A 25,550-nucleotide genomic window follows, 5' to 3' on the forward strand; every position below is an offset into this window, starting at 1 on the left:
AGTAAAACATGAACACAGCTTGGATTAAAGGATATTTAATCTTGTCCTTTGGATAAAACACTAATGATTGTTTGATGAACATTCAGCAACAACTTTTCCAGTGGTGCTAATTAACATTTGGCCTTCTGATAAAGGGCTTGTTGTGTTTGAAAAAAAAACATTTTTTCTTACCAATATTGTATATTTTAAACCACTTGACAGGTTACACGAGCTTCCTGGCAAACTGAATTGTGATGTCATTCAATTAAACAAATGTAAAGCCTTCCTTACGTCATCAAAACAATAAGATGCTCACAGTAAAATATCTATTTAGCTTCATGTTGGACCAATAAATACAAAAAGAACGAGTCCAGTACAAAGCTTATTTCATAAGGTCTTTTTCTTATATATTTATACATAGCAGGTCAATGGTTGAGATCTAACAGGTCATAATTACACTGGAATGAAACACTTGCTGGTTGGGACCCTGTAAAAAGGCATCAGTAGAAACGCTTTCACAGGCGCCAAACCGCTCCTCGGGAGAAACACACGCTAAGGCATCGGCAGATAACACACGGACGATATCCAGCTTGAAGACGAGAGCAGAAAAAACACGTGTGGGCGAGAGAACATACACGGGGGGGGGAGGGGGGGGAGGCAGCGTCGTGGCGGGAATCTGTACCGCCACGACGCTGCCTCACGGAGCGGACGCTGTCTCTGCGTCTCGGACACAGAAATCAGTCCGTTTTTAGAAACTTTTTCCTTTCTTTTTTTTTTCCTTCCCTGTTTTTGGCATGAAATGCTCAAATGTTGAGAATCGTTTTATTGGTGAAACCGATGTCGCAGCACCATCAGATGGTCGGGGAGGAACTGGGAGACGGGAGTAAACGGAGGCCGAAAGGCGCCTCTTACAATTTTAATCGCGCCGATAATTGGAACCACGAGGAACACGTTTCCGCTGTTTCAATGTTTTGAAAAGCTGATTTTGGAGGAATTCATGTTATTTTTTTTTTCCCCCCCGGTTCTTTTCCGTGGGATGAAGGCGGGAAGAGTTCCCGTCACCCTGACCGGAAGCTACGGTTACAGTGCAGTCTTTTCTTTGCCCGAAATACCCCAAAAAACAACAAAAAAAACAGCGGGTGATGTCTGTGAGAAAAACAAGTATATTGGAGTGAAACACATGTTCAAGTTGTACATTACGTAGGAGTTCCAGAGCATCGTCTTTGTCAGATCTCGCGTACGAAGGTGCAGTCAGCGTTAGTGTGCAAAGCCACTGCGTGCCGAGGAACGACCGTTAGGACAAAACTAAATAAATACAAAAAGTCGGTGTATAAATACGGTTCTATACAGTATTTTGCCGTTTTATTTATAGGATTTCTGAACACTTTGTTTAGGCGTTGATTTAGTTTTGCCCTAAATGTTCCTCCAACAGTGACGGACTGGGCTACTTGTGATTGGTCCATCTTCCCTGGGAGGGCTCGCTGTGTGCGGATGTGTCACAATCCACTGCGTCACTCCTCCTCCTCCTCCTCGTCTTCATCATCATCATCGTCATCGTCGTCGTCGTCGTCATCTTCCTCGTCCTCCTGTTTCTCGTTGTCTTCCTCCTCGTCTTCCTCCTCCTCATCGTCCTCCTCATCATCCTCCTCCTCCTCATCGTCCTGTTTGATCTCGAGATATTCCATCACCGCCTCTCCATCCTCTTCTTGAGAAACTGATGTCTGCCTCCCCAGCTCGTTCTCCTCCTCCTCCTCCACTTCCTCCAGCAGCTCCTCCTCCTCCTCCTCCTCTTCCTCCAAGACATCCCTCTCCTCCTCATACGAGGAGATGGGCGAGTAGTGCGGGAGGTCGTACACGGGGGGGCTGCTGGGAGGGTCCGAGCCGCACGGGGGGGGCGAGGAAGCCGGCGTGGCGACGGGAATGGTGATGGGCACCGGGAGGGAAAACTGAGGAAGCGACCCGGAGGGGCGCCCGCCGACCTCGCGGACCTCCCTGCCGGCGGCGGCGGCGGTAAAAGCGGCGGTGGGGATGACGGCCATGCCCAGCCCCGAGGTCAGCGCTCCGGGGCCCGGCGCGTACTCCCGGATCTCCCCGGGCTCCAGCGGGTCGGGCCCGCACGGGTCGTGCTCGCTGCAGCACAGCTTGCCGTCCAGCTTGGAGATGAAGAGCAGGCCCTCGCGGTGCTGGTTGCAGTAGGAGCTGGGGCACATCTCGCAGAAGGACGCCGCCTCCTCGCCGCAGACGTCGCACTGGTGCCACGGACATTCCCAGCGACCTGCGGGCAACACGGGAGATAAAGGGAAAAGACGGGAATCAGCTGCTGCAGAACATCTGTATCGGATCGTTTTTTTTTTTTTTTTCGACCGATGTGAAAAGGAGCCTTTTGGCGTGAAACACTCAGCCACCGACCCGCGGGCCTCTTGGTGAGGTTGAGGCAGTCGGCGTGGTAGACTTTGGGACAGCCGGGTCTCTTACAGGACACCATCTGTCCCCCGTCTCCGCAGCTGAAGCACTCGTCCTCTCGCTCTTTGGTCACCACCGCCTTGTTCTTCCTCTTGCCGTGGCCCCTCCTCTTCATCTTGCGGCCCTTGTCGTCGGGCGGAGGGTTGTTCTGGTTTCGGAGGAGGGGGGCGGGGGGGGGAGAAACAGTTTTAATAAAACCGCTGGTGGGGGGGGGGGGGGGGGCGACTCCACGTTGGTCCCTCCCGCCCGGGTCTCTGTGTGTGGCCCAGCGGCGCCGCCCTCACCTTCGGCCGGACCCCGAGGAAGCCACTGCAGTTGGGCGCCCCGCACTTACACACCGTCTTCCCGTTGCCCAGGCACTCCAGGTTGTAGTTGAACGTGAGCTCCGTGCCTGCACAGAGAAAAACAACACAGGGGCGCCCCCCAGCCCCCGCCCCCGGTTCCGCGTGAGGCCTCCTCTCTCTCTCTCTCTCTCTCCACGGCGGGACGTTTTAATACCACCGCGAGAGAGCGGCGCTCCGTGCGTCTCCTCATTTACCCGCGGCGACGTCGACCAGGGCGAACAGTCCCACCCGGGTGTCTCCGCTCACCGTCCACTTCTGCGTCTCGCAGTTGGGCTGACAGCAGTGGTTCATGAAGCGGGCCTCGTTGCCCTTGGGCCCGGCGTCGATGATCCGGTCCTGAGAACGAGAGGGAACAGAAAACAGGGGGGTAAATAAAACACTACAGAACCAGCACAGACAGAGTTTAATTCCAGGCCCGGTTGACCACATTTTGGTGACACCTTGTCCAGAGTCAGCATGTAGAAGTTACAGATGTCGTGCTCCTGGGCGTGTCTGATCCTGGACCTGCACTCCTCCTCGTCAATCACCTCGCCGACGTACTCGCTCACGAACTGACCCTGAAGGCAAAAAACAAACAAAAACGTCAGTGACATCATTTGGCCTGCTTTGAGAAGGGGAATCGGCGGCGCCCGAAGGTGTCACCTTCTTGATGTCGTGGACGCAGCGGAGCCCCCAGCCTCGAGACAGCGTCCTGAAGATCTCCACCTGGCTGTACTGACGCTTGCTGAACGCCTGGTTGAGGCAGCGCTCGCCCGCCGGGCAAACCTGCAAACGATGCAGCCTCTTTGAGCTCAGGTTCAGGTCATTTAAAAAAAAAAAAAATCTGTCCTGACCAAACATTTTGTTTTCCCGCTAACGTCATGGGACGGCGGGCGTCTCCCTACCTGCGGGTGGCATTCGTACAGCAGCATGCGGTTGATGCACTCGGAGTCCATCCCACACGGACTCTCGTCCGTCGCCTTGCAGTTGCACCGCGGGATCTCCGACAGGTCGGCCGTGAAGATCTGCACCTTCCCGATTGGTCGATTCACCTGCATCAGTCAAAAAATTAAAAAAAAAGGTGAAAGGAGACAACGCCGGGCCTCGAACTGTTACATTATTGGACGATAAAGTACAGCCTCTCGTACCTTAATGCTTAAATAAACACAAGTATTTTTGGGGAACATCCTCGTTAAAGAGACAGGACTTTTTCTTCTACTTTTCTACTAGTTTCGAACCTGAAACAGAGGCCGCTGCTTCCCTTTGAAGAGACCGCGCGAGACCTAAAGTGAGACCTCGCCCCGCACTGACCTTAATGTGCTTGTACGGCGGAGGCTTCCTGTCGTTCTTCCTGTCCTCCTGAAGCTGCCGAAGCTCCTTCTCGGCCTGCAGCTCCCGAAACCGAACCGCCGCCTCCTCCAAAGCTGAGGGGGGGTGGGGGGGGGAGACTTAAGTCAACACAGCAGGTACGACCAGGAGATGCGACCGACCGACGGCGCGAGAAGCCACGAGGCACCTTTCTTGTAGGTGGCGTCGACGCCCTTCCCCATCTTCTCCTTGCTGTTGGCGTCCACGTCCATGTAAGGGAAGACCCTGGCCTGGTACGTCCACAGGTAATCGTTGGAGCCGAAGAAGTGAACGGGAAACTCCCCGACGTCGTGCTTCATCCGCTGGATGTTCTCCGGGATGGTTTTGGGATGGCTGACCTCGGCTGGCCACCACCTCCACGGAGCGGGTGGAGCGGATGTGTTTAACGTACTCACAGAGCCTCCCAGATTGCACACTTGCTTTTTAACTCGACGAGATCCGTCCAAAAACAGACTGACCTGTAGCGGCCCACCTTCACCCAGAGGATGTCCTTGAAGCGGGGCTTCTTCCCGGCCTTGCAGTCGTTGCAGTACCAGCTGCCTTTGGGCATCTCGATGTTGAGGCACTCGCGGTGGAACGCGGCCGGACAGGACTCGCAGCACAGCAGGCTGCCCCCTGCAGGACGGGAGGAGGAAGCGAACCAGCTGTGCTTATTATGCAAAGCTAGGAAAGGCGATCTTTGAAAAACCAGCTGGCGGAGAAAGAGAAACATCAAGCGGCTGAAGGTACATTTATTTCCCCTCGGAGTTGAGTGGGGAGCAAATATCGAGCCGAGAGAGAGAGAGAACATTGGACCTGAACTCATCAGGTGGAAGTAAACAAAGACTGAATGAGTCATGGTGTTGTTAAGTAGCTTCTGGATGTGTAAATAAAAACATTAAGCTGTATATTTGCTGAATATTGACCCGGCAAAAAAGCAGCACATCATGTGATGAAGAAGATTGTTCTGCTGCCTTCTATTGACCGGATCCGAGCGTGAGGCCACTAAATCCTCACCTTCGGTGCAGACGAAGCACCAGCTGACGTTGACGTGTTCGTGGTTCTTGACGCCGCGGCGCGGGGCGAAGTGGTTGGGGCAGATGACGCTGTTGTTGGACAGCACGGCGCAGCCCGCCGCCATGCAGAGGTCCGTCGCGTGATAGGCGACCGGGCAGCGCACACACCGCACCAGGCGACCTGCGGGGGGGGGGGGATCCACCAACGCACGGGTCAGGGCGCGTGAAAGGCCAGCCCGCGCGGCGGCGGCGGGACGGTCCAGATCGCCGGGCCCCTCCGGGGGGTTTTTACCTTTAGAGACGGACGGGCTGCTGGGGTTGCTGATGAAGCAGGTGAGGCAGACGTGGATGGAGCAGCGGAAGCCCCGGTTCACCGGCGCCGTCGGGGCGAAGCCGGCGATGCACTCGCCGTGGTAGAACTTCCCGCACACGGGAATCATGCAGCGCCGCACGTCCTCGCCGCGCTTTTTGCACACGAAGCAAGTGTGGACGCCTTGGGGAGACAAACCTTCGCATCAAAATCCAGGCGTGATGCTTTTTACGCAGCAGAAGAAGGTGTGAAACACACGGGGGCCGCACCTGATTTGCACTCGGGGCAAACGAACTTCCCTTTCGGGGCCTCGGCCAGCGAGATGCAGTGCAGGTGGAAGGCTCCGCAGCACTGGCCCTCGCAGAGGAGCAGCTCCCCCGTCTTCTCACACACCTGAGGCGAGGAGAAAAAAATAAAAAATAAACACAACCCTCTCCAAAAGACCCGACGCGAAGACATTTTGCGACATCCTTTGCGACAGCGTGAGAGGTTTTCCGGAGATCACCTGACAGATGTTCTCCTTCATGGAGGCGGGGCCTCCTCGGTCGCCGATGATCTTCCTGGAGGGTAAAAGTGGGTCGTCGCACAGCGACAAGTAGTCCTTCGTTGAGGAGAAGCTTTGATCCAAGCCGGACACGTCCCCCTAGAGAGACAAACCCACGCAGCAATGAATCAGAGCCTGTGATTAGATTACTAAAAAGGTATATTATATTATCATGTGTATCAAACGGGGGGGGGGGGGGGAGACACTACCTCCGACTCCGCCGCGTCCCTTCTGTCTTCCGCTTGAGGAGCAGCGACGTCTTCCGATGATGCCGTCTCCCCGTCGGCGGGTTTGGGCGGGGCCGGCGCCGGGGAGGAGGGGGCAGGAGATCTAGGGCGGGGGCCCGGGGGCGTACAGGCGGACGGCGCCGCGGGGGTCGCTGTGGAACCGGAGGCTGCAAGAGGCTTAGGCTTCGGCGTCAAAGATGGCCGTCCAGAATCTGCGAGGAGACGAACGGAATAGCTCATGAGAAGAAGAAGAAGTACTTTTCACCCTCAAACTAAATTTTAAATCAGATGTTACTATAAGTTGAAACACAGATAAATACACACTGATGATTCACATACCTGATTGAGGATTTGAGTTGTTCTTCAGTGTTTTCACCTGTGATGAGAGACAAAATTAACACTGTTTCCAGTCCAAAAAAAAACCTAATTCGCAATATCGTGGTTTGTTTTTCTCCACTGGTCTCAACTATTATGTCTATCCAACATACTATTGACTGTCTTATTTTGAAAGTCGATCAATCGCTGAATCCCGACAGAGTTTAGAGCTAATTTCCCAAAAGCCTGTTGAGATGAAAATGATCACGAAATATATTATACAAATCCTTCGTCAACTTCCCAAAAAAGATTGTGACTTAGTTTAATAGATGGGAGACAAAAACAAACAAATGCCTCCTCAGAGAGGGAATAAAAAAACTAAATAAATTTACCTAAAAATGGAAAAACTCAACTATTGTGGATGTACCAAAAATGAATAAATATACACACATCAGATAAACATTTACCTTCTTCTTGGGGCCCGTTGAGGCCTCTGCCTCCAAAGAGTACTCCAGGATCTTCTGGGTGGGTTTCCTCTTTCGCTTCTTCTCCAATACGGGAGCATTGACTGCGAAAACAAATTCATCATTGTTACGATTTTTTTAAAAACAATTACAAATGGTTTTCCCGGTTTGGTACGGAAGCCCAAAACCTCGTCAATGCTCTTGAGGCAATGGTCACATATGGATGTAACGTCTGTGTGTCCACACAAACAGACCGTTTTTCTAACTTTGAAGACCGTTAAGTAGCAGAGAAAGAGACACAGAGACGTCCTCACCGCTGTCTTTGACGACGCCTTCGGACAGCGAGAGGTCAGATTCGGGAGGAGGCGTCAGCGTGTCCACGGAAAGCACCGGCGCATCTTGTGGGGATGCGTTTTCGGCGCTGGGAATCTCCAGTTCAGAGGGCGCCGTCGTGGCCGTTTCCTTGGGAGGCGGAGTCTGTATTTCGGGGAGCAGGTTGACGGTTGGCGGCCGGTCCTGGGCGCCGCTGTCCGATCCCGGGGGTTCGGACGTGGCCACGGCGGGCTGAGCGTCCTGGGAAATCAAATGACGGGGGGGGGGTTTTCGTGGTCAATCAGTGATTCGGGCTTTGTGTGTTGCCGAGTAGAGACGAGTGGTACTGGATGCTGTAATATTCATGTATAACAACATCAAACTATAAGACTACACCAGACCTTACTTTGTATGCGTTTTACCTTTCCAATCAACTCGGGAGGCTTTTTGGTTTTCTTCCTGGTGGAGAAGATCTGATCGTACTCTTCGGTCCATTCAATCAGCCTCTTGCTTGGTTTTCTGATTCGTTTATGTGCTAAAAAAAAAGAAAGATAAATAAGAGCAGACACAAGCTTTTTAAATACTATCACCCTTATTCCACCGCTTCCTGCACAAAGAAAGTTTTTGAGTTTGCTTAAATGCTAGCATGTAGCCATACTGAGAACCGTTGCTATAGATACCTGCACTAACCACAATTTTTCCCAATCCAGCTTGCCGGTAAACTGTATATAACTACAGTACTAGGACATCAGGCGTGGTTTCCTGTCATGAGCATGATGTAGTGACTTGTTTTATAGTGTATTGTTCTTTGATTTCTATGCTGCATGCACGTTAATATATTAGATATAGATCCTAGGACAGTGCAAGTCTCCCTGGATCTAAACATGTGTATCTCATGTCTGTGAAAAAAGCCAACACAGTGAGCCAGACTACAATAACTACAACCTCTCAATGTTTTTCTCGACATTGTGTGCCATTGACATCTCTCACCTTTCGGAGCCTTTTCGCCTTCTCCAGTGTTACGCATCGAGCTAGTGGTGGTCTCAGTGCCGTCCGCAGCGAGGCCGTTTGGCTGTTCCAGACGCAGTGCAGAGTCGCACCCCCTCTGCTCCAAAGGCACAATGTCCTGAAGATCCTCATTTACTCTGCCCCACCTATCCTCCTCCATCTCCCCGCCGACTACTCCTTCACCACCAACGGCTTGCCTCTCCCAGCTGCTGGCCTGCGCGCCCGACAGGGACTGGACTCCCGGCGAGCAGTCCGCTCCCGACGGAAGGTCCGCGGTCGGCACGGAATCGACTCCAGGGAAACCAGGTCCAGACCTGGCGGGGCGACAAGGCACTTTGTGGTTGGACTTCTTTTTAACCCCGGTGGAGCTGCTCCTTCTCTTGTAGGGCCTTTTGGGCATCGGACTTGTGGTCTCCTCACTGTGTTTGATTTCAATTTGGTCTGAACTTAAATACAGATTTTTACAAACATCTTCAGTTTGCCGATCATGGCCCGAGGGTGACGCCTCTCCGGGCATCACTAAGGGTTCCTCCTTAACATGTGCGCTCGGTGGCCCAATGTCCAGTTCTAGGGGCGTCCCCTCTCGCTCCCTCGTGTCATGCAAGTCCTTCAACATCATGAGAAAAGTGCTGAACTTGTAGTTTGTGTCGGTTTTGAAAGAGATGGGTTTTCCGTGGCCATCACTTGTCACCGACTGGAAGGATACCTCTTCCACGTTTTTCAAGGCATTCATAAAAGAAAATGGCGAGGGAGGCGAGGACGAGGAGGGTATGCCAGTGGGATGATCTTCCTTCTTTGCCTTTACCCTAGAAGTCAGGGGTATGAAGTCCATTGGTGGAGTTGAGGAGACCGAGAGATCTTCATCTTCAATCTTTACGCCAACATCAAAGTCAGCCGGGTCAGAAAACGTCGAACGGTGGCTGCTACAGCTCGAAAGAGTGTCCTGATCACACTCGCTATTTTTACTGCGAGATTTAAGAGATTTCGCCTCGGTGCAAATGTCCTGTTTTGAATTACGGGCAGAACTACGCACCTCCTCGTCCTTTCCGTGTGGATTCAAGAGTTTTTTCTGCTGAGCCACCTTTCGGGCATTTTCCCGCTTCTTCTGATCCGCCGCCTGCATGGCCTTCAGGGCTCTGGTCATCAAACGGTTACTGGCCGGGAGGTGAGCGGGCTGCTCCTGAAGAACAACTTCTTCAAGAACCTGCTTTGATTTGCGGACAACTTTCTTGAGTTTGCCTCCAGAGGCAGAAGCTTTCCTGCACACTAGATCGCCGTGCATCTGAGAAGTTGGACTTTTATCCAAAGTACCAGCAGATGTAATGTTCTGCTTGGAACCGCCCAACTGTTCACAGGGCACGCTGGCTCCTGTGGATGCGGGAGGCCTCTTACATTGTGGCTGTACCGATTGGTCAGAGGATGAGTTGGTCACATTTACAGTTTCCGGGCCACCTAATTCATCAGACACACGTGCCACGTCAGAGGCGACCATAGTTCTACCTGGACACGAGTCGGACGATAGGCGAAGAATACCGGTCCCGCCGCTTGCTTTTAACTTCTTCACTGCGACCTTCACGGGTTCTGAACCCAGGCCCTGATCCGCGGAGAGACCTGCCTTGCCGTCAACCCAATCCGACGGTTTAGACGTCAGTTTAGTAACAACGGAATCTGGGGTTTTCCCATTCTTTTTACATCTAGGACGGTCATTGGGATCAGCGGTTACACTGGAGTCCAGGGACTTCTTATTCTTTATGTCCTTGGGTGTCAATTTGACAAAGGGCAGCCTACACTTAGAAACCTGACTCGTTGGTTTTTCCTTACGTGCTAATGGGTCAGTGGTATCAACGTTCAAAGTGGCTCCTGCATTCTTGTTGGTTTCTTTTTTCCCTGCTTTGTCAGGAATCCTGTCAGTAAGATGGACTTCTTTATTAGCCACGGAGTCAAAAAGTGTAGTTTGACCGACTGTCTTTACACTCAACTTGGTTTGATTTATGAAACTTACTGGGCTGGGCTCTAAGGCCCTTTTCACACTTGAGAGACCCAATTGGTTCAACTTTGAGCCAGCAACAATATCACTTGTCAGCCCTCCCTTTGAATATTGGCGCTTTTCAGAGGTCGCACCAGTGTCAGAAGAAAAAAGCGGCCTCTGCTCGTCTGGCATTTCGGACTGGTCAGCGGGACTACCGGTGGTACAAACTGGCTCATCAACAACCGGGGGGTCTTTACACCTCAACTGTCCCGTCCGTTCAGGTGACTGATTTATTTCAGCAGGTACCAGGGTCTTATGCTTGTCCGACCACCCTGACGGCTCACCGGAACCACCGCCCGAGGACGGCTCACCGGAACCACCGCCCGAGGACGACGCACCAGGAACCGTTGACTTTTTACTCAAAGCACACAAGTTCTTTTTCTTACAGGGCACCTTACTAAAGAGAGTGCGGTTGGACACCGGGCTGGATGTTTTGGGTCGTCTGTCTTTGCCCAATTTACTGAACCAAAGACCACTTTGAATCTCTGGCGGCTTCTTCACCTCTTTGACAAGTGGCTGAGCAGGAGCTAACTTTGACTGGCGTTCAAGTGCGTTTGGACATAAGATCTTGGGGACTGAGTCGAGGTCGGAATAGGGGCACTCCTCATTGCCTCTATCTGATTGCTCAGTGGTATCGTGCAACATATTTTTAGCAGGTTTACTCGTGTCCTTTGACGATTTACTTGGTTGCTTCTTTCCAGTAGATTTCCTTAAAGTGCTTGTCTTTGCTGAAGTTGTAACTGGGGATGAAATGGATCCATTGGTAATGTGCAATGTCTCAGGAAGGGTGGGTAAAGTGGAAGGAGGAAAGGTTGGATGGGCTTTCTTCTTTCTTTTTGGTGTGGAACTGTCCTGGAAGGCATCTTCGATAGACGAAGGAATGAAAGAAGCTATTTTAGGTCTCTGTTGGAGAACAAATTCAGCCTCTGCCACACTGGATTTCCAAGAGTCCTGAAATCGCTTTGCAATCTGCAGAAAGATAAAAAGGTAAACAATATTCAAATCTTTGCACAGAGTCCGATCTGAAGTGTAAATACAACCATTCCTGAACGAGGCCAAAACCTCCCTTTTATTGTCTAACATGACGATCACCCAGCAATGACGATGATTTAGACCAACTCTTTATTTTGAGCATGCAACCAGTGACACATCATTCTAGAAATAGTAATTACAGTGTATTTGTAGTTCTGCTCCCTTTGCTTCCCCCTTCGGCGAAGTAAGGGGAGCTGTTCAAATTCGAAGCCTCCGTGGAAACCGTGAGTGGCTTTGTCCTCCACCCAGGTGAGCTCCACGGGCTCCCCGAAGGTCCTGACATGGTAGAGCCGACGGGGACGGTCACTCGGCTCTGAGACGACAACAAAGATCAGCCTCAATGTCATGATATGAGATTTAAGAATTCGCCATTCCTGCACAGGAAATACACCCGTGGGGCATCTAAGCAAATTCAAGAAACCTGGACCTTTAGACAATGAAAAATACAAATACTGTACTAATTTATAATAGTTTTTTATCACGATAATTTAAGGGCGTTCTGAAACCGTTCTAGTAATACATTTCTAAACGTGCACCTCAGCATGCGTCCAGTGTTATGCCACAAAGCAATTTCAATCAAACCAAACAATCTTACCATCAGCTTTTTGTATTGTTAATAACCATTAATGCGCTGCTGTCCAGCTGAGGGTTAATTAACTGTTAGCACAATAAGTCAACATTGCCTCGGCCCACCTTTCACTTTGTGGTAGATTCCCTGCGTCGGGTCAACGGTCACCTCACACGGCCACCATGGTCTTCGGTTGAACTTTGCCCAAATAACTTCACCCTCTAAAAACTTCAAAGGCGGCAAAGACTTTTTCTTGGGGCCGTTCTGCTGTCAGCAACGTAACAAATGAAGAAAGTAAAACTGCAATCAGACAAGTGAAAGAAAGACAGCTTGGGCGTCCTCAACTGATCAGAAGGTGTGTTGGTCGCTTGTTGCTTCCATTGTGACCCCCTGATGTGCAATTACTCTACTACATTGCATAATCCATGTAAGGATTGACCAATGTATTGGTGCAAAATGCTATAGGCTAAAAGTAGCTGAATGCTATCAAGAGTTCAAAATAGGATTTGTTGACGTGTACGATTTATTTTAACCTTGCTCCATCATCCTAGACTTTTCTGGGCCTTTGAACTGTTTTGCTGCTCGTCTGAAAACTAGGTCGACTTGCCTCGACCATAGAAATTCAAAGTGAACTAACATCAAGTTGATATAACTGACAGATCTGTTAAACGGAGTTTCTGCACAAAGAATCACACAACAGCACCACTTCAAAAAGTTTGTTCAACATTGCTCAAATGGTTTCTTCGACATAAAAATCCTAAATAACGACTTTTTGAGTAGTCTCAGTTGACTGAGACGAAGCAGCAGACCATTCGAGCGAGGAGAGACGGCCCTACTAAAACAATGAAAGATTCCCAAAAAGAAAAAAATCAAGCTCCAGTTTGGGCTTCATTCGAATGAGATGCAAAGACGGAAACGTGAGCTGTAAGGAGTTCCAGGTTGAATACGTCATAAGATTTGTGGCTGTGAAATCCATCTATAGTTGTCCAAGGACAAAATATCCTTGATAGTGACTAACAGTATTTGAAGAGTCACTGTGTGTGACACACAGAGACACACACACACACACACACACACACGTGCTATGATGTCATTTCAAAGGCTTAGACTAACATTTTGGGAAAGCTTATTCACTTTGTTGCTGAAGGTTGGACGAGAAAGTCCATAGCACTCTCATATCGGTCTGAAGTTACAGACAGGATGTGATTAGCTTTGCTCGTTATCAAAACAGGAAGTTGAGGGGAAAGCTGGCCTCCAGAGTTGTTCGCTCTATCACAGAATCTTTGTAAGAAATAGGCAGGCTCATGAACTACTAACCTCTTTAAATCAGTGATTGTATAGGTTTTTCAGTTGCAGGGGTAAATTCAGCAGAAATAAAACTGGTCCTATGTCTGGAACGGGGACTTTTTGGTTACAACAATTTTAAAGCAAAACTAGATTGCAGCCGGGCCAATAAACAATTACACCAGACATTCTGGGAAAGCACGGATTCACATTGTTGCTGAGACTTGTATGAGAAGGCCAATGCGGTTGTTATGTCAGTCAGCAGCTAGTTAGCTTAGCGCAAAGTCTAAACAAAAGGAAAAAACAACTAGTGTTGCTCTGCCCGGAGTGAGAATAACTCACCTAACAGCACCTGAGCCTAAACAACACATTATATATGTTTGTTACCTTGTAAAGCAAAACAGAGGAGTTGAAAGAAGTGGCTGCAGAAACTTCTGTAAATCCATTATTTCAACATATAAGCCACAAGGAAGAAATCATTGTTTTACAAAAAGAAGGGGAATTATTAACTGCAGTAAACTTAAACGAGGCAAAATTCCGGGGTTTCATTGATTCCCATGATTATTTATATATGTAAATTCATGATGAACATCAAATGATATCATCCCCATGACGTGTAAATCACACTGCATCTATCAGATTTGACCACTTTATGCCTCAGAGAAGAAGTGGGATTTTTTCAAATCGAGCTCTGCGGGTTTTAAGCACCTCGATTGCCGCCATTTGCAGCCTGCAGGCCTCTTAGAAGAACTTTCGGTAGACACCTGTCCCTTTCACCTTACCCAGCACGCTGGCCTCTTTCCCTCCATGATGCCCTCCTCAGTTTTAAAAAAACTCTCCGGGAAAAATTTTTTGTTTTTGTTTTAGCGGTTTGTAAAAAAAAGAGGCACTGGTCTCATCTGTGCCGATTCTCTGTGACAACAGGTGAAGGTGTTCAGTGTCCCATGCACGAGGTTCGCATTCTTTCATTACCTAACACGAGATGCTGGTATTGCCGAAAAAGAATAACGACGCTGACTGGAAAGCGGTTTACGCGGAGGAAAACGGATCAAACTTGCCAATGAATGCATCAAGGGAAAATCCCCGAGCAGCAACAGCTCGGTGCCGCTCTCCCACTCGTCATCCGAGCCATCCCAGTATCTCCTGCGCTGACCCGAGGACTGCGAGCGGGTGACCACCTTGGCAGACGAGGCGGCGGCGGCGGCGGCGTCCTTGGACTGCGGCGGGTTGAGGTGTCCCGGAGCGGACTGGGGAGCAATCCCCGCGTTCTCGGGTTGGTCCTGCAACGCTTCCCCCCCCAGGGGCGACCCGGGCCCCTGCGCCGCCGCCTCCTCCTCCTCCTCCTCCCCATCGTCGCCGTCCTCCTCGAACAGAGAGGATTCAAAGTGCAGGAAGCCGTTGGCGAAGGGGCTGTTGCTGTCGAGCGAGAAGGCCGGGCTGGGCGGGCCCGAGAAACAAACCTCCGCCTTGGACTCGACGGGGTCGCCGCGATTGCCCGCCGGCGCGTCTCTACTTCGGGCCTGGACCGCGGGCCGCTTTTGTCCGGCGGAGAAGCCACCGAAGCCCTCCTCCCGGCTCGGGTTCTGGGCGGCGGAATAATCACCGCCGGTGCAGTCCCCCCAGGAGTCTCTCTCCATCCCCTTCCCCCGGTCCTTCCTGTCCCCCCCCCACTCCCAGCTCCTCTCTGGCTCCCTCGCCGGCAGGACCAGGTCCGGCTGGCTCACCATGGTGGTGAGATGTTGCAGCCTCCTGAGAGGACTGTAGGTGGAGGAGGAGGAGGAGGAGGAGGACGACGAGTGGTCTCTCTGAGTGAACCCATAGACGGACGCGTGCTTGAGGGAGGAGGACGCGGCAGACATGGTTAGCCCGACCCTGTGGTCATGGTGTCTGGGGGCTCCGGAGTGGGCGGAGAGGTCACGGCCGGGGGTCAAAGGGCAGCCGGACTGATGAGTGTCCCTGCCCGGGCCTCGGTAAGGCCCACTCATGCTGCCATCGTTCCTCCCTGAAAACGTGGGGGGAAAAAAAAAAGAAGAAAAAAAATCATTAACAAAATATTACGCAAATATTTCCTTGCACCGGAGGCTTTGTTGTGTACCTGTAGATTTTGTGTGTACAACCCTACATTAAAAATCATCCTTTTTGTTGCACAGCATGTATCTACAATCTGTCACTACAGCACTGCAGCTTGTCTAAAGTTATCCCAGGCAGCGGGTTGAGGGAGGTGGGTTTTTTAAAAAGTGACAGAGCTAAGCCATCAAATCCGTTAAATACAACACAAACCTGCCTTCACATGATGTCAAAATAGAACGTAAACAGACCCACTGACGACGAGCCGATCGACCTGAGGTGACATTTTCATTTTATTTTGACATTCTGCGCGAACATCGCACCCGGCGGATTAAAGCCTTTTGAGAAAGAAAAAAAAAAATTATCGCGATATGATGAAAATTACATCCAGTGGGATAAGGTCAGCAGGCTGTAACTCACGCTGGTGCATACCGTGCACACACGCGCACGCGGATGATAAAGGCAATGTATATCGTCATGTGAACATCGACCGTCATACACGCCGGCGCTGCAACCGGCCACTGGAAATAAAATGGACCCGTTCGCGCGCGTGCACGCGCAGAGATGTGTGCCACTGCATGCGTGTGCGTGCGTGGGTGTGTGCGCGCGCGCGCGTGTGTGTCTGTGTTTTCCGCTCGTTTGCCTGCATGCTTGCACGAGACCGGTGACACGAAACGCCACATACAACAAGTTCGACAACACACAAATACACGCGCGAAAGACACGCACAGGCGCGCGCGCGCCCCCACACACACACTTGCACAAGGTTTTCCCTCCCCGAACAGATGCAGGCTATGTGTGCATCAAACAACAGAAATCACGGAGAAAACGCCGAGTGACACGAGCTCCGTCGCGAGAATCTTACCATTCCGGTGTCGGCCACCGCGAACGTGACCCGCGATCCGCACATTGTGGCGTTTAAAGGAGCCAATTTCGGATTTTTTGAAAGCGGATGAGGAGAGTCCCAGCGGCAACACTACTAGGCCTGGATCCTGTGAAACGTACTCACTGACTCCCCCTCACCTCCTCCTCCTCCTCCTCCCTCCTCCTCTCTACATGCGCTAAAGCCTGGTCCAGCGGCCCCTGGAATCGAGATTCAGGCGTGTTGCGCTCCTTCAGGAACACCCCAACCCCCCCCCTCCCTCCCTCCGACCACCACCACTCTGCTTTATGATAAGTACAACTTTAAAATTCGCCCCGTGTGGATGTCTGCTCTGTTGGGAGGAATATGTCCTTCCTGCCCCCTCTCTCTGTCTTGCCGTGCGCACTGCCCGTCGTCACCACCGCCTGCCCCCCCCCCCCCCCCCCCCCCCCCCCCCATGCGGTCCTCGGCGTGGAGCTCATGAGGGGCCGTAAATCTCTCTTCCTAGGAAAAGACAAATAGTTCACAGTAACCAAAAAAAAAAAAAAAAAGGCCGTAGAACCACGAAACACCTCCAAAACGGAGCCCCGCCCCTGTCCTTAATTACCAAGAGTCAATTAGTAGCTTGAACCAGGCCGCCGTCACCATGGACATGTCACGTGTCAAACTTGTGAAAACAAACTAACGCCTTCTTCACCACCACCACCACCCCCCCCCCCACACCCCCGTCATGCACCTGGGCCGGCACACATGCGCCTCGAGACGGAATTAAATAATTAAATGAATAAATAAGAGAGAAGTCATTCAAAAATGTCCACCACAAACACGTCAGAGGAGCAGCGGGCTACCCGGGAAAAAAAAGCACAAGATGGGCTTCCTTTTTCCTTGAGACGAGTTGCTGTAGAGTCTCCCTGGCTGCACGCCGGGTCCCTTCAAAATGGAGTCCTCCAGCCTTAGAGGAGGGAGGGAGAGAAGGAGGGGGGGGGGGGGAGAGAAAGAGAAGCAGGCCACAAAGTGTTAATGTGTGCCCGACGTAAAGTTCACCCAGCCGCGGAGGAACCGAGCCCCAAAGCGCACCTTCTCCCCCGGAGCCCCCGGATGTGCTTGTGGTGGCCGCTCGGGGTCTGCTGGGATCGACAGGAACATTTCCCCTGCGTGGAATGCCTCCCAAAGCCCCTGTCTCGTGAGCGTTTGTGTGCCACGACAAGGTGGTGGTGGTGGGGGGGGCTCCTCCATGTGTGTGTGCGTGTTTGTATGTGCCAAAAGCACGTCTCACTGCCCATCAAATGTAACATTTAATGGCAACTAAGTGTCGATTGTGCGCTGTGAAGAAAGGGGGGGAGAAAAGGGGGGAGAAGGGGGGGTGGCTGAGCTGCGAGGTCTCTGCTTTGGCGTGTTGGGCTCTTCCGTGGGGGAGATTTTTGAGGTTTTGGAGACGCTGTGTCAGTGGACCGAGTGGACGGGGGGGGGGGGGGGGGGGTTGTTTCAGGTTTAGAACAAAAATACCCCCTCCTCTTCTTACACACACACCATTTCACTCGTGTCCCCGGGAAGCGATGCGGGGAACGGCGGTAGTGATCGACACGAGCAACCCTTCCTCTTCCTCCTCCTCCTCCTCCTCTTATAAAGATTCGGATGCAGCCGAAAAGGGGAGAAACGAGCGCGTGCAGGACTGTTAAGTGTGAACATCACCGTGGATCTACCGGCTCCTCACTTCCCACGGTTACAAAAAAACACAGACACACGAAAAGAAAACGGCTAAGAAGCAAACTCGGATGATTTGGGGATGCTTTCTCTTTTTTTTTGCTTTTCAGCCTCGGAACCTGGTATGACGCGGGATTGGGTGAGGAAGGGAGCCGCAGACAGGAGAGAGAGAGAGAGAGAGAGAGGCGGACGGGGACAGGGCCTGCTGCGGGTTCACGCGGCGCCGCGCGCTGGCAGAAGCGCGCACCCTTCCGGTGAACCGGGGCGTCACCGAGGGACCGCCGTCTGCTCCTCGGGCCGCCCGAGACTCACTGTTGCATCGGACCTATTTCCCCTCAGACATGTGACACCTACCGATAATATAGTATTATATATCTAATACAGAACATGGAGGATAAGCAGGGGGCGGGTTAAAGTAGAAAATACACACATTTTAGTTTATTAGAGGCTACGGAGGTGAATTAGAACGTAGTTATTCTTATTTTCTATGAGTGAAAAGCGTGTAACATTTATCAGACACACGCATGCAAAAAAAAAAATCAAAAAATGAATGCTGCAGAACCAGCGATATCGACTCCTTTTAATTCCACACATATACTCGCCTACATTACCCACAATGCAACTCAACCTCCAGCAGAACAGGGCAGAGGTTCTGGTGAGTTCTGCTGGTGGCTGCAGGAAGGAACAATGAGCTACGAAGGCCTCACTTCCTCCTTCTTCCTTCTCAGAGTTTTACTCACGAGAAAGAAAGGGAGCGTTTCCTCTAATGTTTGCATATCAAGATGGCTTCTTCTTCTGCGCCTCACTGGCGGTTAATATACAGCACTGTATTTACCTGACAACGGGAGGTATGTGCTACTTTTACAGGGTTTACAGGGCTCTAAAAAAAAAAAAGCAGATAAATCCCACCTTCATGGCTTGTGACCCTTTCCAAAAGGAAACAGACTCCATGTGGCTTTATGAGGTTAAACAATCCAAAAAGAAATATCACAAACTGAAACCTGATCCACCCCGTAACATATGGGTGCCTTAAAATGCACCTTACATATACATATACATACATATATATGTATTTGTTAATGAGTAAAAACGCTCATAATGATCGATTATAGTACAACACAGTGAAAAGAGGCATTCTGCATTAAGAGGGCTTTTGCTTTTGATACTTTGAGTACATTTTGGTGAACCTTCGATGCTCCACTGTCGCTTGTAATGTGTTTTTAGACTGTGGTATTTGTGCCTTTCCTTATGCAAATAAAGGGTCGGATTATTCCAAGTCACCCGTCTGTAACTAAACCCTAAGTCCACTAGAGGGCTGCACAGCACATTAAAAGACGAGAGTGAGATCCTTTTTTTACGTGAATTACAGTTTTTCTCCATTGCTTTGGCTCAATTCTTGAAACAGAAATTACATTCTCAAAGCTCTTAATGCATTTGGTAAAATAGCCTATATGGTTCAGCACAACTACATAGATCACCTTCAAAAGGTCATATCTCACCCAAAACAGTTAACTCAAGCTTCAAAACCAAATCGTTTTCTCATAAAAATAGTCAGTGCCCCCAAAATGAAAACTTCCTTCTCGATTGCTGTGGCTCATCTATCTCTCGAAAAAACGACATTCTCAAAGCTTTAAATACATTTGCCAAAATAACCTAGCTGGTTTAGCAAAACACTATGGCACACCTGCAAAAGGTCATATCTCTCCCAAAACAGACAACTCATCAGTCACAACGAATTCCTTTTCTCATACAAACAGTCAGTGCCCCCAAAATGAAAAGTCCTTTTGTCATTGTTTAAACACTGCAGGTCAAAATGTTTAGTTGTTTTGTCACTATGGCAGAGGACCATTGAAATCCCTCATGTCCACCAGTCTTAGCCCAGTCCTTCATTGAAAATGGTTACTGTACTGGTTTTTTTGTCTAGCTAACAGAATAAAATAGGATTTTAGGGTAAGATTAGCCTCCGAGGTTTGACATCACACATTGCACTCATACTACCGGAAATTGTAATTGCAATTATCATTCACAAACATAAAATAACTTCCATACATCAAAGTAAAAAGCAGCATAATATACTGTAAAAGAAACACAGAAACAAAAACCAATGTAAATTATATGCATCCTACAGTGCTGTAAATAAAGCTGGTCAAAGAATAGATAAAATAAAGTTCTAGTTTCACCTGACTGTCAATTGTTGTAATACTGTGAATTTATCAAATGTTATTCATGGTATAATGTTCTTGAGTAATTTTGACAATTGAACAGACTATTGTGCATGTGATGACTTATACAATGAAAATACGCTGAGACGTTTTGGAGCAAAAAACAATTAGACTGAGAATCAACAATCAGTTTAGATCAACAAGATCTATTCACTTGGAAATTGTGCTTAACGTAGGCTACATGTACTTAATCATTTGCAAAGATGTACTGAGACATTGAGACATGTACTTAGACATTTACAATTTAACCAAATGAATGAGAAATTCAATTCTGTATTGAGAAATTGCTAAGTTGTTTGGAGGTTTGTCCATGTTGTTTTGAGAATGTCATTTCTGTTTCAAAAAATGAGCCAAACCAATGGAGAAAAACTGTAATGACTTCAGGATATTTAGTCTGGGCTCACGCAATGAGTGGAGGTTACATTTACATAAAAGCTGATATAATGGAGCTATGAATGAACAAAAGAATAAAGAAATGATTAAATAAGTAAAAAAGCAAATAAAAAAAACAAAATAATAACTAAATGTACAAACTGATAAAGTCTGGTAAATAAAAGCCGAAATGAATGAATAGATTAATAGTTAAAGACGGGTAAATAGATAGGACATCAATAAAATATTTCTGAAATAATAAAATAAACCAAAAATATTTAACTTATTAATGAGGAAGTCATCTTTTGTCATCGTAGTGACGCGAGGCCTGCCCTTTTCATCACGCCTTCTGGACCGTTTGACCCTCCGCTGACAGAGGGACAGAAAGGGGGGGTGACACCAAGCGAATGTCATCAGATACTTTACGAGTCCCACAGGAACTCTTCCCTCTCTCTGCCCTGATCTGCTCTCATTTTACTTGAGCAAAGGGACGAGAACCATTGTCTGTAATTGTGTTTCAGCTGAACTAGCTGAAAAACATCCTCACTCCAATCAAAGTCTAATGCTGGCGCTCGTGAGGATAGTACGCTGCCAGAGAGCACGCGCACACACACACACACACACACACACACGCACACACACACACACATTGAAACTCATGCAGCAGATATGTGGGAGGAAGCGTTCGACACCACACTGATGAAGTTTTAGTCAACTGTTTGTCACACCAGAGATCCGGAGGCCTATGCTCGCCTCCTCTCCCGGATACGTGTGTGTGTGTGTGTGTGTGTGTGTGTGTGTGTGTGTCTTCCTGTTGTTATAGATTCCACTTCACTCCCCCACTGCTGCCAATTCCTGACCTCTGACCCCCGTTGAACCCAGCTGTCAGCTGTCCTGGCCTGCATAGGACAGCTCTCTCTCTCTCTTTCTCTCTTTCTCTCTCCCTCTCTCTCAGTTTTATTCCACTTTGGTCACGCTGAAGATATGGAGAACTTCTTTGAAGATCTTGTTTGGAGATCTTATTTAGAGAAAGGTCAATAGATGCTTCTACGTGTCACCTAAAAGGGCGAAATAACAGTCAAAAATGCTGTTAGTCGGAGTTAGTTTAAGGAATTAAAGGAATTTTCACATCAACGTTGCTGGTTACCTTTGATTGTTGAAGAAGAGAGTTTTCCAGATGCATCGATTGGCCGTTGAATTTATCCTGACTAGTTTTTCATTTTGTGTGTGAATAACAAATACTTATTATTCAAAATGGCTGGAGCTGATTTGGAATACTTTAGTTTAGTATGGTGTGTATTTCATGAATGTGAAAATGTACGAGTCAGAATTGGATGGAAATATGTAAGTAAGTAATGTAAGTGCAGTACTTTAGTACAACGTAGATCTGTTGAGTCACAATGCTTTCATTGTTACAAACTTACTGAAAAAATCTTTTATCACTCTATTATTCAAGCTATCTCTGAAAATTCATCGTTTTATTTCATTCGTCAAAATGCAGAAAAAAGTGAATGTCAAAGGTAAAAATGAAACGTTTGTTTCTACCCACAAGAGAAAGAAAAAGGTCAAAAGAAAAGTGTGAATTCTTCTTTATGATTTCTTGGGATTTGTTTCTATTCCAACACTATTTATTGTCTACAGGTTGTATTTAATTGTACCAGCAAGTTGCCGAGACATGTCACAGATTATTAAACAGAAACATGACACAGAGAAGACAAAACGAGGACACGCCTCCAGAGGAAAGACATGTTTTAGGGGCTGAAAGCAGCCAGAATCCTCGACACCTGGAGGCGAGTCACAGCTCTCGACTGACCGCGAAGCTGGAGGACGTTTGCGGGTCCCTCCACTAGTAAAAGTCCTGAATTCTAAACGTTACTCTAATAAAAGTCTGTTGGTAATCAGTTAGATGTACGAAAAGTGAAAGTACTCATTTTGCAGTGTGTTTTTACTCGTATATGAGATGGGGTTTTTTTGTGATAAAGAGCTGACCGACGAGGAGTTTAATTTAGAATTTAGTTTAAGAAGCAACGTTTCATCAACATTCAAAATCAACAAACCTGAAACACTGTTTTCTGAAAAGCAAGATCATTAAAAGTGACAAGAGAGGTTTAAATGAACTCGTTAACAAGATGTTAATGAAAAAAAGATTCCAAAGATATATAGAAAAATGTAACTCCACAAGTGAAGCCACACATCTACATAGAGTGTTGAAATGACTTATTTAGCTTTATTTAGAACAGGTAATAATCAGGTGAACCAAACACACAAACAAGCATGACTTGTCTCCTCAATTTAAAGCATGTTGGGTGTAAAAATATAAATAAAAACACGTCAGGAAGCGCTGGTGCTGCCAAAAAGCTCAGATGTTTTGAAATCTTACACTAAACATCCTCTCATCCTCTGCTCATATACATAATCCTCATTAATCCCCCCTTGTGCTCGCAAACAACGTGTGAATAAGAGGAACAAGGCGACGAAGAAAAAAACACTCTTTGAAACGAGGGTCCGCTCCGTTGCAGCTTCGCCGCCTCCACACAAAAAAAATATCTCGGGATGCCTTTAAGGTAAAAAAAAATGTCAAATTCAATTATGCCTTTCTCTCTTTTGGGTTCTTATAAGACATCTCACACACACACACACATGAGCGCGCACACACACACACACACACACACACACACTTATGTAAAAACCGAATGAAAGGAAGAGGAAGTCCTGAGGGCTTTGAAAGCATGATTGGGCGAAGGCTCTTGTGCTGGTGAGAAAGGAGAAGGTGAATAACGGGGCCCCGGTAGCCGGCACAAAGTGGAGTGGAGGGCTCCATTCTCCGCGGCAGAGAGGGAGACCCCTCGCGGGGGGTTGGTTGAGGGCCCGGAGGACCCTCGGCAGCCCGGGACCCCCTTGCTTAATGAGAAATTCCTGGGGATTTAGAGGGGCGCAGAGGTCTTCATTTTCTCACTGCGCCCACAGGCCCCCGGGAGCCGGGTGGCGAGGCTTCTCTTTCAGCCCTGCAACGTCCCCAGAGGAAAGGGAGAACCCCCCCCCCCCCCCTCCCTCCCTCCCACCCACCCATTCAACAAGAGCAGGGGCCCGCCGGCCTGCTGGATTATGCATATGAGATGTGGGTTGTAGGATCACAACCTGCCACCTCCTGCACACACTGCAAAAAAATGTCAAGTCATTTAAAGCTGCACCTGCCTTGGGGGCCCAATTAAGACGCTGCGCGTTCACGGCGAGGAGAGGCGACCAGCGACACCGGGCCGGGCCCCAAACGTCTCGCTCTCGTGATTAGAGCCAACTTTTTTGGGGGAATTTGACTCTTATGAACCTACTTTAGGTGTGTGTGTGCAGAACTGCATCAAGAAAAGCAATCAATGTTCATAAATAAGAGCAAACTCGAAAAGAAATGAAGCGAATCTTGCTCGAACACGAAATGAAAAAATAGCAGCTGCTTGGACGCTGGTTCTCTTTGTGTCGGCTGACAATTAAAGTTATTAATGATGACAATGTCATCTGAATTTATCTTTCATAAATCTCTGTCTAACAAAAACAACTGAGGTGGGTTGGACCCTCACTTAGCAGCCTCTGGTTTCCACAAAGTATTTGAGCAGCAGAAGGAAGTAGGGGGGGGGGGGGGGGTTCTGTGGATGCAACTTTGTGTCACTAAAAATCTGAGATGGAGAAATTCTGTAACTGTAACTAACCGTATTCAGAGAACTATCTCACCAAACCGTCCAAAATTCGCCATTTAGGATCTGCAAAACCAGAGACCAGCACCGGGCCATTTGGACTTCTCAGGCCCCTCTTGCCCCCCCCCCCCCCGTCGACACAAACAAACCCTCCCGTGGGGAGTTTAGCGGTGGAGGGACGGCGTCCTCTCTCTCTCCCCCCCGGGACTCGATTCCTCGGGAGGGGGGGGGGCAGCTTACTTGAATTGACGCCGGGCCTTTGGTGTTCCTCTGGTGGCTCGCGGTCTCACTGTGGACTGGAGTCCAGAGTAGATTCAAGTGCTTTGATTTGCGCGTCAAGTTGCTTTCATTCGTGCAGTAGAAGGATTCTCCAGAGCGCTGTGGAGGGAGGGGGCGCTCCGTAGCAACACGTCTAAGAAAGCCATTCGGCCGCTCCAATAGGTGATCGGATTAGCTTTGACACACACACACACACATACACTGGTGGTCAGTGCCATGTCAGAGCCCGAAACACAACCTCAAAGCACAGCGGGAGGCCTTGGCAGAAAAGCGCGATTCTGCCCTCTCGGCTCGAGAGAGCGTTGGATTCTCTCCGGGCGGAGAGCGCCGTGCGTCCATTGTGGAGAAAGAAAGGGAGGCCTTCACACACGGCGGCTGCCCCCCCCAGCTGCGTCCCATCGGTGGCTCGCCACGGAGATCCTGCTGTCTTTACTGCGGCGGCCTTCAGGTGATGTGAAAAAAGGGCTCAGCTCCGGGGAACCCCCTAACCCTCATGAACTATGAAGACGTACTAAATTATTATTGGAGTGTAAAATAAGGATAAATAAGCCAAACATTATGCAAGATGATTGGCTTTAGTTTAATCTTTTGGTATTGCTGTCAAACTCTGGATCCGAACAAACCACCACCAGGTGCATTGATGCCGTGCGGCAGCAGTGACCTTCAAAAACAGGCTTTAGATCTCCTCAACACATCATTTGACCGACCTCCGAGGGCCCGAATCCAGAGCACACGCGAGGGAGAAGAAGAGTTTCTGCGATCCGCTCACGGTTCGGGACGGAGGAGGAACGTCCGGTTAATTGGTTTGTTAAGGCGAGAGAGGCTGCGAGGAGGGGGGGTAGGGGGGGAGACACGCAGAGAAAATGGACCCTTTTCTCTCCGCTCCAGACAGGTTAAATGGAGCCGTCCTTTCACATGCAAAGACGAGCTGTTTTGGGGGCGAGCCCCGTGATTTGTGGCCGGCGTTAAGACTTCAATTGAGAGGCGCCAAGGCGTGACGGCGTCCCCTCCCCGCCCGTGCCTCCCACTTTACCCCCCGCCCATCCTCTCCTTCCTTAATTTGTTCTCCTCCACCTTCTCTTTCTGCATCCGTGTCATCCCTTCATCCTTCAGCTACCATACGGTAATTCATAGACT

The 25,550-nt window shown here is 49.3% G+C and overlaps 1 protein-coding gene across 4 annotated transcripts; it reads right to left on the reverse strand.

The window, feature by feature from the left end:
• Nucleotides 1-735: 735 nt before the first annotated feature.
• On the reverse strand, nt 736-17,393 carry nsd1b (nuclear receptor binding SET domain protein 1b). 4 transcript variants are annotated; one of them, XM_037467658.2, is made up of 25 exons: nt 17,228-17,393; nt 16,999-17,102; nt 14,280-15,223; nt 12,063-12,201; nt 11,510-11,682; nt 8,291-11,306; nt 7,723-7,835; nt 7,303-7,561; nt 6,992-7,092; nt 6,549-6,585; nt 6,192-6,421; nt 5,944-6,081; nt 5,708-5,831; nt 5,421-5,621; nt 5,130-5,309; nt 4,592-4,748; nt 4,282-4,487; nt 4,077-4,189; nt 3,671-3,817; nt 3,429-3,551; nt 3,227-3,343; nt 2,981-3,122; nt 2,727-2,833; nt 2,389-2,590; nt 736-2,254 (listed from the first exon to the last, which is right to left on the reverse strand). In XM_037467658.2, the coding sequence occupies exons 3-25, from the start codon at nt 15,204-15,206 to the stop codon at nt 1,491-1,493; spliced, it is 7,716 nt and encodes a 2,571-aa protein (XP_037323555.2). In that variant the 5' UTR covers nt 15,207-15,223; nt 16,999-17,102; nt 17,228-17,393; the 3' UTR covers nt 736-1,490. The 4 variants fall into 4 exon arrangements, with proteins under 4 accessions (XP_037323555.2, XP_062414021.1, XP_062414023.1 ...); XM_062558037.1 differs by lacking the exons at nt 16,999-17,102; nt 17,228-17,393 and adding an exon at nt 16,154-16,325; XM_062558039.1 differs by lacking the exons at nt 16,999-17,102; nt 17,228-17,393 and adding an exon at nt 15,502-16,132 and having other exon boundaries at nt 14,280-15,219.
• Nucleotides 17,394-25,550: the final 8,157 nt, after the last annotated feature.

Source organism: Pungitius pungitius, chromosome 16 (assembly GCF_949316345.1).
Source record: "Pungitius pungitius chromosome 16, fPunPun2.1, whole genome shotgun sequence".
Taxonomy (NCBI): domain Eukaryota; kingdom Metazoa; phylum Chordata; class Actinopteri; order Perciformes; family Gasterosteidae; genus Pungitius; species Pungitius pungitius.

Bases quoted from the DNA above. Each gene is read 5' to 3' on its own strand.
- nsd1b (XM_037467658.2), bottom strand. From the start codon at position 15,206: ATGAGTGGGCCTTACCGAGGCCCGGGCAGGGACACTCATCAGTCCGGC. The intron at 6,082-6,191 runs GTAGTGTCTCCC...TTGTCTCTCTAG, and splicing joins GGGACGCGGCGGAGTCGGAG to GGGGACGTGTCCGGCTTGGA. The intron at 5,310-5,420 runs GTAAAAACCCCC...CCCCCCCCGCAG, and splicing joins CAGCCCGTCCGTCTCTAAAG to GTCGCCTGGTGCGGTGTGTG.